Source organism: Ranitomeya imitator, chromosome 8 (genome assembly GCF_032444005.1).
Source record: "Ranitomeya imitator isolate aRanImi1 chromosome 8, aRanImi1.pri, whole genome shotgun sequence".
NCBI lineage: Eukaryota > Metazoa > Chordata > Amphibia > Anura > Dendrobatidae > Ranitomeya > Ranitomeya imitator.
In genome coordinates this window covers 5,565,636-5,583,257 of record NC_091289.1, presented here as the reverse complement: position 1 = coordinate 5,583,257, position 17,622 = coordinate 5,565,636, and the positions used below count along the sequence as shown (strand labels likewise).

The 17,622-nt window shown below is 44.9% G+C and overlaps 1 protein-coding gene across 2 annotated transcripts; it reads left to right on the top strand.

The window, feature by feature from the left end:
* The first annotated feature begins 1,178 nt into the window (after positions 1-1,178).
* LOC138647247 (zinc finger protein 684-like) lies at positions 1,179-11,791 on the top strand. Of its 2 annotated transcripts, none has more exons than XM_069736141.1 (7): positions 1,179-1,234; positions 1,528-1,675; positions 1,789-1,968; positions 4,292-4,415; positions 6,894-7,109; positions 10,052-10,822; positions 11,649-11,791. In XM_069736141.1, the coding sequence occupies exons 2-6, from the start codon at positions 1,598-1,600 to the stop codon at positions 10,792-10,794; spliced, it is 1,341 nt and encodes a 446-aa protein (XP_069592242.1). In that variant the 5' UTR covers positions 1,179-1,234; positions 1,528-1,597; the 3' UTR covers positions 10,795-10,822; positions 11,649-11,791. The 2 variants fall into 2 exon arrangements, with proteins under 2 accessions (XP_069592242.1, XP_069592243.1); XM_069736142.1 differs by having other exon boundaries at positions 1,191-1,399.
* The last annotated feature ends 5,831 nt before the right edge of the window (positions 11,792-17,622 follow it).

The window sequence follows — 17,622 nt, the reverse complement described above, 5'->3', positions numbered from 1 at the left end:
TATGCAGCATCAATAGTAAAAAGATGTAATGTTAAAAATAATAAAAAAACACAAAAAACCTGCTATTCTCACCTTCCGTAGTCCGCCAAGGCCCGTGCGGCTGCCACCATCTTCAGTTCCCAGAGATGCATTGCGAAATTACCCAGAAGACTTAGCGGTCTTGCGAGACCGCTAAGTCATCTGGCTAATTTCGCAATGCATCCTGGGAACGGAAGATGGCGGCAGCCACGCACGCATCGGCACAGCTTTGCTGGATCCCAGCGGGTGAGTATATAACTATTTTTTATTTTAATTATTTTTTTTTACAGGAATATGGTAGCCACACTGCTATATACTACGTGGGCTGTGTTATATACTGCGTGGCTGCTATATACTACCTGGTCAGTGTTAGATACTATGTGGGCTGTGTTATATACTGCGTGGGCTGTGCTATATATTACGTGGCCAGTGTTATATACTGTGTGGCCTGTGTTATATACTACGTCAGCCACATAGTATATAGCACAGGCCATGTAGTATTTGTCTGCTATATACTACATGGATCCTATATACTACGTGGCCTGTGCTATATACTATGTGGCTGCTATATACATACATACATATTCTAGAATACCTGATGCGTTAGAATCGGGCCACCATCTAGTGTGAGATAATTGCAGTTTAATCATGTGTACCTGTCATTTTTTTTTGGTCTTTTATTCATAGTCCTAAAAAAATTTTAAATTAAAAAAAATGTTCTGAGATTATTTTTATTTTCTCCCATTTGTATGATACATCAAGTGAAAAGGAGTTCAGGTAAAGATGGACACCCTTTGGGCGAGTATTAGCTCTGCTTTCATCCGCACAGACTTCTGGATCACACAGATGTAAGAGTCGGACAAAGTGCAGATAGACCTGTGACTAAGCCATTAGGCTGCATTCCAGGCCCCTGAGACACAACACACATGCTGATATTTATGGTTCCACAACAGTCTGGTAAAATGACCGCACAATATACATGACTTTAGGAATAAAAATAAAGCAGAAAAAGTCCTAATAATCTCTACTGGTTGTCCTGTCATGAGGCCACAGAAGAGCCCAAGCTGTCATTTGCAGTTCTTTCTTCTCACTTCACCTATACAATGTCATGCTTCCCAGACTACAGCTCCCAGGATCCTTTATAACTCAACTCCCCCTACACGTCATGTCCTGTTACACATTGTTTAGGAAGCCCTGACTGCATCTGCTGTGTGCAGTAAGTAATGTGAGATATTCCTTTATTACATGGCAATGTGCAGGAGGAGCAGAACTTAGTGTCCTTCCTGCCTGTGATAATTACAGAGTTGCAGACTGCTGCCCTCTTCTATGGTCAGTATATAGCATATACAGAGTGAGGGTAATGAGGAAACGAGGTAACGAGGTAAGAGCGAGAGCCACTGTTCCCTTGGATTTCAGTGCTGTTCACCTTTAAATGGCCATATTATAATTTATAGCAAAAATTGTAATCTTAAATACAGGCTCCTAGAGTTTATTTTTATCTATTTCTAGGTTGAATTGTGAGGACTTGTAACGTTAAAATTACCCTACAGGGGAGAGACCATCCCCTGACCCACACACAATGGACGTGTACAGGAGTGGTGTGACCCAGCGGGTGCTCAGCCTCACCCTAGAGATCATCTATCTGCTGACGGGAGAGGTGAGGCATTCTGGGAATTATATCATAGGACCTCTCTACTACTAGGGGGAATTGCTGCGGGGTGAACTATTCCAGCACTGAATACTAATATGTTAGGGTCTCTTCCAAAACAGGATTACACAATAGTAAAAAAGACATCTGAGAAGTGGAGTGGCCCTCATATGTCAGACGCATGGAGCAGGACCCCCAACTGCGTAGAAGACCCTATATATCACCCACTGATACTGGAGGCAAGCACCGAACAGAAAATCCTGGAATACACCAGAAAGATCATCAAGCTGCTGACGGGAGAGGTGAGCACTGATGGGAATGTTGGGATATCCAGGAGAACTCGGGGGTCTCTGGATCATTTGAACTTTTCGTGCCTTTGACTCTGCACAAACTCTTCCTATTGCTCTTATTTATTCTCGTCTGGACTATTGCAACTCTCTACTGATCAGTCTCCCTCTTACTACATTCTCAGGAGTTTTCTCAGGGGTAACTCAAAACTCCACGCACATAAAATACAACATATAACAGAGGAATCAACCGGGGTGTGTAGGAAAGGGAAGAAACCAAAACCGAGAAGGATGAGGAATTACCAAGCGTACAAACCAAACAACAATCGCTTGTAACTCCTCCAGCTCTCCTTCTCATACTAACTTCTCTCCCTCCTTTAGCCATGCAGTAAAAAGTTAACTCTGACGAGGATTAGTTAATAGAGCCCATATTATATAGGGAAAAAGTGTGGCTAACCGAGCACAACTGAGAACAAGGATTTCCAGCATGGCCGATTAACCCCTGTTCTGCTGGAAGAAATAAAGATGTTTAATAAGACGGCGGAGAAGTGCTTCTTCTCAGCGCCAGAGTAGGAGCAACCAGGTGCTGCGGTCTTCTGGCTCCGCTCCGTCGCGGTAACCCCGTGACACCATCCTGACTGCAGCAGCCAAGATCACAATGCTTTCCAACCACTACACCGATGCCTCCACCCTGTGCCAGTCGTTGCACTGGTTACCCATCCGATAGAGTTCAATATAAACTTATCACTCTCACCCACAAAGCTCTCAATGGATCAGCACCACCCTTCATCATCTCCCACCCTACTCGTGTCCTCCATTCTGCTAATGACCTATGACTATAATCCTCTCTAATCCGAACGTCACACTCCTGTCTCTTAAGACTTCTTGCATGCTGCGCCAATTCTCCGGAATGCACTACTCAGGACAATTCAATTAATTCATAATATCCAAAGTTTTAAGAGTGCCCTAAAAGTGCACTTCTTTAGACTGTCCTATCACGTCACCTCACTTATGTAACTATTCCCATTTTACCCTTGTGTTTCTTCAGACGTAGCATCTGTTCTCACCGTCCATGCACTTAATAGCCTTCTTTGTCTGCACTATACTCATACTGGCTGGTGACTGGTTCATGCAGCGTTATCTCTTATATGGATGGACTGTACAATACAAGCATTATTTACCATTCTCCTTTGGTGTCTCCCTTATTTCCTCATAGATGCTAGCTTCCAAGCAGCAGGGCCCTCACTCTTCCTCATAGATTGTAAGCTCTTGTGATTGGGACCCTCACTCCTCCTGTAACTGGTGAATGTGAATTCGCCCTTTTCTTACTTTTGACTCTGCAAAAACTCTTACTGTTTCACTTATTCATTCTCGTCTGGACTATTGTAACTCTCTACTAATCGGTCTCCCTCTTGTAAAACTCTCCCTGCTCCAATCTGTCCTGAATGCTGCAGCCAGGATCATATTCCTCACCAACCGTTACACCGATGCCTCTACCCTGTGCCAGTCATTACACTGGCTACCCATCCACTCCAGAATCCAGTACAAAACTACTACCCTCATCCACAAAGCACTCCATGGCTCAGCACCACCCTACATCTCCTCCCTGGTCTCAGTCTACCACCCTACCCGTGCCCTCCGCTCCGCTAATGACCTCAGGTTAGCATCCTCAATAATCAGAACCTCCCACTCCCGTCTCCAAGACTTTACACGTGCTGCGCCGATTTTTTGGAATGCACTACCTAGGTTAATACGATTAATCCCCAATCCCCACAGTTTTAAGCGTACCCTAAAAACTCATTTGTTCAGACTGGCCTACCGCCTCAATGCATTAACCTAACTATCCCTGTGTGGCCTATTTATAATAAAAAAAAAAAAAGGTTCCTCGCATCATGTTCTCATACACTTTATGCAGTATTAGCCCTCTGTGTCTGTACTGCTACATACTGGTTCATGCAGCTTTACATGAACACCTGAGCCTTACACTATGGCTGGTCCGAATAACTAAAGCAATTGTTACCATCCACCTCTCGTGTCTCCCCTTTTCCCCATAGTTTGTAAGCTTGCGAGCAGCAGGGCCCTCATTCCTCCTGGTATCTGTTTTGAACTGTATTTCTGTTATGCTGTAATGTCTATTGTCTGTACAAGTCCCCTCTATAATTTGTAAAGCGCTGCGGAATATGTTGGCGCTATATAAATAAAAATTATTATTATTATTATTATTATTATTAATGTCTGTCATGTCTTTATTGTCTGTACAAGTACCCTCTGAAATGTAAAGTGCTGCGGTATATGTTGACGCTACAGAAATAAAAATTATTATTATTGTGTGTGTCAGATTCCTGTCAGATATGAGGACATCATCGTCAACTTCTCTATGGACGAGTGGGAGTATGTGAAGAGTCACAAGGATCTGTACAAGGAGATTATGATGGAGAATCACCAGCCTCCCACATCAACAGGTAAAGCCACAATGTTTAATTTCTTGTTTCTAACATAAAAACACTTTCATCAAAGTTCATCCTCCTCATTATAAATCTTCATTATCCATCATTCTAGTAAAGGTTTTACAAACAGATCTTACTTCATATTTTGTGTCCCTGATTAGTACTCTCAGTGCACAAGGGTGTATCACACTGTATGGAATGTACCAACACTTGCCAGTCCAGCAGTTTTGCTATCCAGCAAGGTGAAGAAGCATAGATGCTAGTGTCACCCATGCTACTGATCATTCTGCAGAGCAGATGGTGCCCGAGCTGGAAATAAGCCACTCCAGTATAGACATCACAGGTGGGAGCAGCTCCACTTATATCCAAATTATACCAGCTTAGCCTGGTAATTATGGTAATTTTTATCTAATCCACTTGCATACCGCTGAATGACAATATACGTCAGAACAACCATATGTAAATGCATTATTTGCATTATTTGTGTGCCTGAGCCCGGGGGCACTGCAGATACCTGTGATAATGGCTGTATTACACACGTGGTCAAAATTGTTGGTACCCCTCGTTTAATGACAGAAAAACCCACAATGGTCACAGAAATAACTTGAATCTGATGAAAGTAATAATAAATAAAAGATCTATGGAAATGAACAAACGAAAGTCAGACATTGCTTTTCAACCATGCTTCCACAGAATTAAAAAAAAAACTAACTCATGAAATAGGCCTGGACAGAAATGATGGTACCCCTGAAAATAATGTGACAAAAGGGACGTGTTAAATCACGGTGTGTCCACTATCATCACAGGGGTCTACAATCCTGGAATCAGTGAGTGGCCGGTATATAGGGCTACAGATACACGCACCATGTCACCAAACAGCACAGTGAATCACACTCAACATGGACCAGAGGAGGCGAAGGAAAGAGTTGTCTCAGGAGATTAGAAAGAAAACTATAGACAAACATGTTACAGGTAAAAGTTATAAGACATCTCCAAGCAGCTCCTGCGACTGCAGTTGCACATATTATTCAGAAATGTAAGATCCATGGACTGTACCCAACCTTCCTTGGATGTGGCCGCAGGAGGAAAATTGATGACAAATCAAAGAGACGGATAATACGAATGATAACAAAAGAGCCAGAAAAACTTTTATCAGATTAAAGGCGAACTTCAAGCTCAAGGAACATCAGTGTCAGATTGCACCATCCGTCGTTGTATGAGCCAAAGTGGACTTCATGGGAGACGACCAAGGAGGACACCACTGTTGAAACAAAATCATAAAAAGCCAGACTAGAATTTGCCAAACTACATGTTGACAAGTCACAAAGCTTCTGGGAGAATGTCCTATGAGACAAAATGGAACTTTTTGGCAAGGCACATCAGCTCTATGTTCACAGATGGAAAAATGAAGAATATCAAGAAAATAACACTGTCCCTGCAGTGAATCATGGAGGAGGCTAGGTTATGTTCTGGGGCTGCTTTGCTGCATCTGGCATAGGGTGTCTAGAATCTCTGCAGGGTACAATGAAATCTCAAGACTATCAAGGGTTTGTAGACAGAAATGTGCTGCCTTGTGGCAGAAGCTTGGTTTTATTCGCAGGTCATGGGTCTTGCAACAGGATAATGACTCAAAACACAAAGCTAAAAATGCCCAAGAATGGCTAAGAGGAAAACATCGGACTCTTCTGAAGTGGCCTTGTATGAGCCCTGACCTAAATCCTATTGGAAAGAGCTGAAACACGGCGTCTGGAAAAGGCAACCTTCAGACACAAGACAACTGGAGCAGTTTGCTCTTGAGGATCGGCCAAAATACCCGTCGAGAGGCGCAGAAGTCTCACTGAGTTACAGGAATTGTTTGTTTGCAGTGATTGCCTCAAAAGGTTGTGCAACAAAATATTACGTTAAGGGAACCATCATTTCTGTCCAGGCCGATTTCATGAGTTTTTTTCAATTCTGTGGAATCATGGTTGAAAAGCAGTATCTGATTTTCATTTGTTCATTTCCATAGATCTTTTATTTATTATTACTTTTGTCAGATTCAAGATATTTCTGCGACCATTGTGGGTTTTTCTGTCATTAAACGAGGGGTACCAACAATTTTGACCACGTGTGTATACAGCTCGATCACAGGGTATGCGCCCCGCAGGACACAACTGCTCTGTAACCCTACCTAAATGCCGGAGTTAAAAGAAACTGTGGCCTCTAGGTGCTGACTGAGGAATTGACCTTCCCATGTCACCCCGCAAGCAAACCCATTACATGATTGCGGTCTGCTTATGGGTCGCAACAGCAGCCAGTTCATAATAATAAAAAAATACCTTTTGGCCTGCAATGTCCTGGGGGCCAAAGTTTAAAGGTAGTGTGTTATTCATACCATACGGTGAACAATCTAAATTTGCACTGCAAAAGGAAAAAAAATGTTTTGTTTATCATTTGCCCCTAAACCGATGCAGTCAAAAATATGATTCTTCATGCTGCAAAAAATTCCTACAGGTGTATCCAGTAATAAGGAGGAGGAAGAGGTGCATGTTAGGTGTGATGTGATCTGCAAGGAGGAGGAAGAAGAGGGGCACGAGTGGTGTCATCAGCCGGGCAAAGAGGAAGAGTTGCATGCGAGAGGTGATAAGACTTTCAAGGAGGAGAAAAAGATGTTAATAAGATGTGATCCGAAATGCAAGGAGGAGGAAAACAAAACAAATATCTGCCCAGGTCAGTAATAACAAATTATTTCAGATAACGTTCCAAATTCTGATCGCTTTGTCATTACAGAAAACTTTAGGCCAAACGTTAGGTTTTTCCGACTAGATTTCATTCATATTCAAAGGATCCATTGACAATTTAACCCAACCGCTTGACAATTCAATGCTGCTGGTACAACAAAGGTTTGGGTTTTTAATTTGTGGTTTCTAGAAGATGAGGCTCATCAGATATGTTCCAGACACAATATCTACTTGCCCATTACAATCGGGTGGATTTATGGTGGGTGTAACATTAGGTGCACCCTGCGTTTATGCACATAGCATATACTCTAACATCGCCATAGGCGACCATTGACCGGAAGGAGGCTGAAAGTGTGCAACTGAATACAGTTTGTTTAGCTGTGCAGGAAGCACAGCAGATTCCACTTTCCTATATACACAGCTCTGGCAAACATCAAGAGACCACTGCAAAATTTTCAGTTTGTCTGATTTTTTTTCTTTATAGGTATATTTTTGAGTAAAATGTAAATTGCTCCTTTCTAGTTATATAATTACCTTAAATTGTCTGTCATCCACTTCCGTCTGGACGTCTTCGAATCCCACAATCCACCGCGCCACACCCGAAGTACGCCGACCCCCATATTGGAATACCCAAGTGATGGGTATTCCAATATGGCACCCACTGGTGGTACCAGGCCCTTGCGCAGTACCACCAATGGGTCATTGCCGGACCCCGCTGCTGGGACTCCCCCACAAGGACCCCTCCCCACCGCTGGGATCCAGGCCGCCACTGGGATTCAGGCTGCCGCTGGGATCCCGACCGCCGCGTGGATAGGTGGGTGAGCGCTTGGGACAAGAGCTTCTCAGTGCTGGAAACCTGCCCCCATTGGAACATCACCACCCTCTCGATGCGATAGCATCGGGCCTCCATCTAGTATTCTATAAACTGCTGACAACATGTCTTCGAATTTCCAGACACTAAATTTTGTATTTATTTTCAGAAAATTGGAATTGGTCAAAATAACAAAAAATGCATTGCTTGCAGACCTCAAATAATGCAAAGAAAACAAACAAGTTCAGAATCATTTAGAAACAACAATACTAATGTTTTAACTCGGAAAGAGTTCAGAAATCAATATTTTGTGGAATAACCTTGATTGTTAATCCCAGCTTTCATGCGTCTTGGCATGCTTTCCACCAGACTTTCACGCTGCTTTTGGGTGACCTTATGCGATTCCTGGTACAGAAATGTAAGCAGTTCTTTGTTTGATGGCTTGTGATTATCCATCTTCCTCTTGATTACATTCCAGAGGTTTTCAGTTGGGTTCAGGTCTGGAGATTGGGCGGCCATGACAGGCTTTTGATGTGGTCCTTCATCCACACCTTGACCTAGCTGTGTGGCATGGCGCATTGTCCTGCTGGAAAAACCAGTGCTCAGAGTTGGTGAACATTGCCTGAGCAGAAGGAATCAACTGTTTTTTTCAGGATAACCTTGTATGCAGCTTGATTTATACGTCCTTTGTAAAGAGTAACCTACCCAATTCCAGCCTTGCTGAAGCCTCCCCAAATCATCATGGATCCTCCACCAAATTTCACAGTGGATACAAGACACTGTGGCTTATACAACTCTCCAGATCTCCGTCTAACCATTAGACGACCCGGTGTTGGGCAAAGCTGAAAATTAGACTCATCAGAGAAGATTACCTTACTCCAGTGCTCTATGGTCCAGTCCTTATGGTCTTTGGCAAACTTCAGCCTGGCTCTCCTTTGCTTCTCATTGATGAAAGGCTTTTTCTAGCTTTACATGACTTGAGTCCTGCCTCTAGGAGCCTGTTACGATCTGTTCTTGCCGTGCACTTCACCCCAGCTGCCATTTCTTTTGTAGGTCACTTGATGTCATCCTGCAGTTGCTGAGTGACTTTCGAATAAGATGACGGTCATCCCAGTCAGTGGAGAGACGTTTTCACCCTCTGCCGGTCTGTAGCTTTGTTGTCCCCAATGTCTGATGTTTGACCTTGTTGTAATGGACTGCCATCTTAGAAATTTTAAGGATGGAGGCAATATGACGCTCACTGTGTCCCTCTCCTAGTAAAGCCAGGATTGAGCCCTTCTTTTCCTCATTCAACACTTTTCTTTTCAACTCCTTTGGCATGGCTAAAAGTTATTTTTTCATTCTTATTGCTTTTGGGATAATACTAGCACTTGTTTTGCCATCCAGCTTGCCCCATTGCAGGAGGATAGTGATCACCACAGCAGGGTTTTTATACTTTCCTTCGTTAAATAAGATTTGGTTCAGGTGATCACTAATCAGAAGCACAGTAAGTAGAATGAGGCGTCCTCTGGTGGGAATTCACCTGACACTGGAATGGAATGGCTCAGACATGTAGAGAAGTAGATTTTTATACAACTGTACACAGTGGGCTCTTCATTTTTGCCAAAGCTGTAGAGGGCCACTGCAAAGAAATGTATGCCATGCAGTATATGTTCCTGTACATTGGGTCCCTATTAGTGATGATCGAGTGTACTCATTGCTCGGGTTTTCCAGAGCACGCTCGGGGGGTCTCCGAGTATTTGTAAGTGTTACTACTTGCCAGCTACTAGCCAGCTTGATTACATGTGGGGATTCCCCAGCAACCAGGCAACCCCCACATGTACTCAGCCTGGCTAATAGCTGTAAATCATTCAGCTGTGGTGATGATAACTAAATCTGCGAACACATCACAACAGATCATCAGAGCGTGCTCGGGAAAACCCGAGCAACGAGTATATTCGCTCATCACTAATCCCTATGGTTGACGGATGCCTCAGCATACATCCTGACCGTGCACACGGTCAGGTTAATACTTACAGAGAGTATGAGCCTAACAGTGTGAAACAAACTTAAGGCTGGGAAAAAATGTCATAGGATAAAATAAAATTACTTAGTATATGTCTAACAGTTTTTTTTTTAAGCTCTAGCAGATCAAGTCACAAACCCAGAAAGTAAAAAAGAAGTTTTTCACTCCTCCAAAGTTTCTCCTAAAGAAATGGCTTGCACACCAGTAACAACCCCATTGTTCCTCCATCTCTGTTGTGAAACCTCTAATCCAGATGAACTTTCTCTTGATGCTTCGTCCACATTGGATCCAGGAGTTGAATATGAGAAGACATCAATGGACTTCACAGGGCAGCAGAGATTTCACACATCGGATAAGCTGTTTTTATGCACAGACTGCGGGAAATCTTTTACACTGAAAGCAGATCTTATCCAGCATTGGAAAATCCACATGAAAGACAAACCATTCCAGTGTTGTGAGTGCGGAGAGTGTTTCACGTCGAAGGTGAACTGCACCAAACATTTCAGAATTCACAGGGGCAAGACACCTTTTCAATGCTCCGAGTGTGGGAAATGTTTCATCAAAAAGTCGACCTATTGCAACCACCAGAGAGTCCACGCGGGCGGCCCGCAGTACCCATGTACTAAGTGTTCAAAAAGTTTTGCACATAAGTGTTCGCTGGTGAAACACAAGAGAACTCACGCGGGAGAAAGAGCATTTTCCTGTTCCGAATGCGGGAAACGCTTTTCGGAGAAATGTGACTTTGTGAGACATCTGCGGATTCACACGGGGGAGAAGCCATACTCATGTACGGAGTGCGGAAAAGGTTTTACACAAAAATCAAATCTGGTTCGACATCAGAAGACTCATATCATATAAGTAGGTAGAAAGTTTTATCAGGTCAGGAGTGTTGTGAATTCTGTGGTCAAGCTCCCTCCTGTGGTCATGGGTGGTACTTCGGCTGGTTCTGTCCATGAGCTTCCTCTGGTGGATGTGAGTGGGGCTGCGGCTTCTGAGTTTCCTTCCTCAGGTGACGAGGTTAAGTCGTTAGGTGCTGCTCTATTTAACTCCACCTAGTTCTTTGTTCCTGGCCTCCAGTCAATGTTCCAGTATTGGTCTTGCTCTCTCCTGGATCGTTCTTGTGACCTGTCTTCCCTGCATAAGCTAAGTTCTGCTTGTGTTACTTTTGCTTTGCTATTTTTTCTGTCCAGCTTGCTATATTGGTTAGTCTTGCTTGCTGGAAGCTCTGGGACGCAGAGGGAGCACCTCCGTACCGTTAGTCGGTGCGGAGGGTCTTTTTGCGCCCTCTGCGTGGTTGTTTGTAGGTTTTTGTGCTGACTGCAAAGCTATCTTTCCTATCCTCGGTCTATTCAGTAAGTCGGGCCTCACTTTGCTAAAATCTATTTCATCTCTGTGTTTGTATTTTCATCTTTACTCACAGTCATTATATGTGGGGGGCTGCCTTTTCCTTTGGGGAATTTCTATGAGGCAAGGTAGGCTTATTTTTCTATCTTCAGGGCTAGCTAGTTTCTCAGGCTGTGCCCGAGGCGCCTAGGTCTGGTCAGGAGCGCTCCACGGCTACCTCTAGTGTGGTGTGATAGGATTAGGGATTGCGGTCAGCAGAGTTCCCACGTCTCAGAGCTCGTCCTATGTTATTAGCAACTATCAGGTCATTTTCAGTGCTCTTAACCACCAGGTCCATTGTGGTTCTAAATCACCAGTTCATAACACAGGAGCATATATATACAGTATATATATATTTCTTTAAAGTCTGGTTCTATATTTAATCGCCTCCTAATCTGACTTTACATTACAATGATGACCTACACAGGAAGCTTTTTTGTCACTTTAATATTAAACTCATTGTTCACTAACTAAATATTGATCACTTGTGCTTAGGATAGGCCAGAACCATCAGATCGCTTGGGGTTTCACTCCCTCACTGATCAGCTGTCGTCAGCTTCTTCTGCAGTCGGATATACATGGTGCACAGGACCGGCGCAGCACAGCTTCATACACTGCGTTGTGGTCGCTCTCAGCGCTGCAGCTTAGATCACACTCACAGCCCCAACAGTGCACAGACCTGAGACACTGCAGCTCGGTATGTTGTGTGGTTTGTTGCCCTTCTCAGGTACTGCAGCTTAGCTCATTGAAGTGTATGGGAACTGAACTGCAATACATGAGCATGGCCACTATCAGGACTGTGGAGTCGGAGTTGTGGAGTCGGAGTTGTGGAGTCCGAGTCGGAGTACATTTTGGTGAATTCGGAATCATGGAAATTGAAGAGTTGGAGTATTGCCTTACCGACTCCACAGCCCTGGCCACTATGTTCACTTCCTGTCCGGACACTGTGTACATCCGGCTGCCAGAGCTAATAACCAGTTATTGGTGTGGCACCGGACCCCTACTGATCTGATATTGATGACCTATATCAAGGATAGGTCATCAATAAGTAATGGAAAACCCCTACACGTATTTCTGGCATGATTGCTCTTTTACAAAGTTTCATTATGACCAATGATGTACAATAACAAATTGTATTGTGGTACCGTGTTAGCCAGAAAAATTGATGTGAATACTTTTCTGCCCAATGATGACAGAAGTATTCTGGGAGTGATACCTTTATTGGCTAACCAGAAATTAACTGGTTAGCCAATAAAGGTATCACTCCCAGAATACTTCTGTCATCATTGGGCAGAAAAGTATTCACATCGATTATGACCAATGCAAAGGCTACAGCAGGCGCATTAATCAGTACAATACACACCTCCAGATACTTTACCCCTATGCCGGGCTCAGTCCATGTTTTAAAGAAGTATAAATAAAAAAGAAGTCTAGCACTCATCTTCAGCAAACGTGGAATAGACTTAGGCAGAGTGCTAATATGGTGGGGCGATGACCACCTATAAAGTAAAACACCTGCAGTCTGAGGATGATGGTAACAGGAGAAAAAGAGGCACGACCTCCAGACACGGAATCCACCGCAAGTCTCTGTGTTTTACTTTATAGGTGGTCATTGCCCCACCATATTAGCACTCTGCCTAAGTTATATTACTCCTATCCTTTGTGCCCTATAGAGTGGCGGCGTCTTTGTACATTGATTGGGTACTGTTTCTTTTCCCATGAACACAGCCCTACTGGCTATCATTAGCACGTGACTGATGAAAGTCCCTTTGGACTGAAACGTTTCAAGTGCTACAAATAAATCTATTCCACGTTTGCTGAAGATGAGTGCTAGACTTCTTTTTTATTTGTATTGATGGTCTGGGAGCCTAGTCTATGCACCATATAGTGACTGTGCACACGGTGTTTTCACTTACTTAAAGAAGTATAAGACGCAGACCAGTTTAAATTACCGAGCGAAGACAATGCAAATTGCCTCTTCTAAGAAAAAGAGGACTTAACTCTATAGCGCCACCTGTTGGAAGTAGCGATCCTACACGTCACAATCAACCCTCTAACGAGTCGTGCAATATGACTTAGGATAAAAGCCAAATCAGTATCTCAATTCGCAGACACGGTGTTTCGGGCGTTTGGCCCTCGTCAGTGCGAAGCACGAGAACTAATTTGGCTAGGTGAGAGGCTCTGGACTGGGGTCTAAGGGGTATCGTTTCTCCTTATGGAGAGTGACATACATCTCAGAAGAGGCAATTTGAATATTTAATTTCCCAGAGGAGCATTGCACGGCGAATAAGCCTCCTTACCTTGACAAGCCAGAGATGGTATGTCTCTCTCCATAAGGAGAAACGATACCCCTTAGACCCCGAGCTAAGACAAGCGTTTATCATATGGAGTGAATGTCTATGTTTGAGACAAAAGCGCAGAATATACCAGCCTGTTCCATTTTTTTATGAGACCTTCCCAACTCAATGGTCATATAAAAGAAGACTTTGGGCCTGATTCATCACGATCAGCATTATTCACATTAGTCTTAATGAGATAGGCTGGCGTCAGAGACTCCTGATTTATGAAGAATCATGCACATTTCATGAACCAGGAGCGCCAAATGAATGGGGCCAACAGTCTGCACAGCCAAGATCCGCACGTGTTTTGAACTGATTCCTTGCAATAATTACATAACCCAACTGTGTTTGGCCTCGGATCATGTCTTTACAGGTTTTGTCGACTACTGGACAACTCCTTTTAACTTATCAAATATCCCACAAAGCATAAAATAATGTATACTTATTATTATATTAATCATGTGATGTTATACCATGTTACAACAATTAATCTGTGGCAGAAAAGTTCTACCTGTCGGAAGTAGAAAGGCTGCAGTGGTCATGTGATATAACAATGTCACATGACCGCTGGGAATGGCGGCGGTGACATCGTAGGACCAGTGCCAGGAGGTATGTCTGATTTACGCTATGTGGAGCACTTAAACAGTGTAGGTGGGGGTTATCTAATAGTGGAGAAACCCTTTAATTGTTGTATAAAAACAGATGACATATGGATGAGTAACTGTCCTGTGTTCAGATGGACGGCTACATTCAAAGAGTTAAACGGAGTTAGGAACACAAGGCTGTCTGTCCCTGGATTGTGATTGATGCTGGAGGACGGGTCATCCCTATCAGATCGGTGGCGACCCAACACTTCCGCCGATCAGCTGATACCCGTGGCGGCTGCAGATGGCGCACCTCCGCGCCATACACTGTGTAGTTGCCGTTCTTGGCATTGCCGCTCACATTGCCGGACTTCTCCTGAGACCTGGACAACCCCTTAATAAGGGGCCCTTATAAATCTGTCGCACAGATGAAGCAAAGGCGACGACAGCAGCTGAATGCTTGTCTCCTGGTCACAGCTTGTGGGGTGAATCTCATCCTCATTACCCGACATCAGAGGTCGCAGGCCCAGACCCTGCACAGAACAATAGAACCACCGGCCGCCTAAGTATCCCCCACCATGGCATGCATGTAGTGGGGTATCCGGCAGCACTCCCACCACGTCCACACCTGTGGCAGGCACGGTGGGCGTGAAGGACAGATGTGCTGGGTCGTGGCCTCACAACTCCTTTCGGTGCTTTTTTTTACTCATTTTTCTCCTGTTCTCAGTGGGTCAGAGGCGGACCGATCGGGGCAACGTGTGCAGCAGAAAGGGGCCCAAGAGGTCAGGGGCCACTACCTCCTCCAAATCCACAAGCAGCTCTTGGCACTGCCACAGAGAAGGGTACACATACTGCTGTCGCCCGGGGCCTCCCCTGCCTGTGCCCCCCCAGTGTTGCGGGCTGCCACGGTCCTCCTAGCTCTGTATTTATTCCCTCACATAACGCACCATGACATCACTGGCGTCTCCACAGGCCGTGACCAACGAGGCTGAAGTTGGTTTTCTTATTTGGAATTTCTTTTTTTATTGGTTTAGCAACAAATACCATAATAATTATCACAATAATAGCACACTGCAGCGAGGAGCCTGATGTGAATACACTGAAAAACAGCTACAAAAATTATAAAACTGGCACAAAAATGAGCATCAAAGTGGGCACCGAAGAGCGTTAATGAAAGGGTTAAATGATTTTGGTCCATCAATCTCACACTGCAGACATATAGAACAGGGCGCCCCACATCAAACCCAGGACCCTCCAGCCTGGTCCAAATGGGTCATCAGAACTGGCATCACAGTGGGCAAACAGACGATTTTCTCAGATTTGAATAAGTGACTGATGTTACAGATGTGTATTCTGAGGGCTCATACTCACCTGCGAGAAACTCGGATGAGTCTTGCATGTTAATACCCGACGCTGCTGCCGGCACTCAGGTTGGAGCGTGCGGCCGCATAGGAATACATGGAGCCGCACGCTGGGTTTGATGTGGGGCGCCCTGTTCTATGTTTGCACTGTGAGATCAGTGGCCCAAAGTCATTTACCCTTTCATTAACGCCCTTCGGTGCCCACTTTGATGCCCGTTTTTGTGCCAGTTTTATAATTTTTGTAGCTGTTTTTCGGTGTATTCACATCAGGGCTCCTCACTGCGTTGTATGTTATTATTGTAATGATTATTTTTTGTTGTTAAACCTATAAAAAGAAAAGAAAAAAATTGACTTATAAGAAACCAACTTCAGCTCTGAATAAGAAACTGAACGAATAAGGCTACTTTCACACTAGCGTCGGACTCGGCCCGTCGCAGTGCATCGGGCCGAGGTTCCGACGCTAGCAGTGAAACGGAGGCACAACGGAGGCAGCGGATGCATTTTTCCTGCGCATCCGCTTCCCCATTGTGAGGTGCGGGCGGAGTTCCGGCCGCGCATGCGCGGTTGGAAAAAGCGGTCCGTCGGCAGCAAAAAACGTTACATGTAACGTTTTTTGCTCCCGGCAGTCCGCCACAACACGGCGCAACCGTCGCACGACGGTTGCAACGTGTCAACGCGTCGCTAATGTTAGCCTATGGGGCAAAAACGCATCCTGCAGACAACTTTGCAGGATGCGTTTTTTCCCATAAACGACGCATTGCAACGTATTGCAAAAAACACCAGTGTGAAAGCCTAAGAAACCAGCTTCAGCCTTGTCCGTGCCCCGTGGTTGGGATGGCTGCGGTGTTCGTGGCTTTGTCAGGACTCCACATACCATACATAATCCGGTAGTGACAGACATCACTCGTACACGGGACTTTACACTGGACAATTCCACGCTGTTTCCGCCCTGCACTTTACACCAATGTCTCCCCGCAGGCGGCGGCTCGGCCGGGATTTACCTCACGTCTCCTCAATCTATTCTCCTCACAAAATGCGCGGCAATAATTCTGATTGGTTGTCCAGCGTCATGTGAACAGAATTCTGGCCAATCAATGAGCTGTAGTTCTTTTCTCTCGTTTCCTCCTTAGAGTGCGCAGCTGGCGGACTGCAGCTCCCATGAGCGCTCCGCGGCTCCGGGGCGTGGCTTCCTGCTGCAGGTCGCTGTGGAGCGGTGTAACTGCGGCAGGTCGCTCCAGTCTACCCGGTGAAGCTTCCTGCTGTACACCTGTGTATGTAGACAGAAGCGTGCATAATGGAGTCCTCAGCGCTCAGAATTAGCATCAGCCCAGAACATCCTCCAGTGTGTGCCCGGCACCATGGAGACAATACTGCGCCTCATTGTCCAAGAAGACAGAACCAGGACAGTGAAGACGGATAGTAATGGTCTAATTTGAGGGGTAGTTGTCACCTGACCCAGCCAGCCAATGATGTCACAGGGGTCAGGAGGTGAAAGGCTGCGTGGATCATGTGACCTTTCAGCTATGACATCACTGATCCTTTTAGTGATGTCACTGTGTCTGGAAATGATTGGCTACCCGGATCATGTGACCTCTAGGTATGATGTCACTGTTTTAGATGATGAAATAACACGGCTGGGAATTTATCTCTAAATAGTTATGACATCACACGACCCCGCCAGCCAATAAGATCACAGGGTGAGGAGATGATTGGGGTACCCGGATCATGTGACCTCTTGGTGGTGATGTCACTATCCCAGGCAGTTATTGATGTCACAGCCCTGTGATGTAATGTCAGAATGCCAGGAAATGATTGGCTGCTCGGCTCAGTGGACTATAACATCCCGAGTCCAGACAGTCGCATAATTGGCTGCCTGGATCATGTGACCTCTCAGTGGCGCTGACATCTGGCGGTGGAGGAAGCTGCGGTCATGTATTTTTCTATGTCCCTGTTTTCTCTCCAGCTGCCTCTACCGTACAGGATTTCCCAAAATAATCAGAAATGTCGGACGCTCCTGTA

Coding starts and splice junctions, on each gene's coding strand:
- LOC138647247 (XM_069736141.1), top strand. CDS start 1,598: ATGGACGTGTACAGGAGTGGTGTGACCCAGCGGGTGCTCAGCCTCACC. Junction 1,676..1,788: donor TCTATCTGCTGACGGGAGAG/GTGAGGCATTCT, acceptor CTTCCAAAACAG/GATTACACAATAGTAAAAAA. Junction 7,110..10,051: donor CAAAACAAATATCTGCCCAG/GTCAGTAATAAC, acceptor TTTTTTTTTAAG/CTCTAGCAGATCAAGTCACA.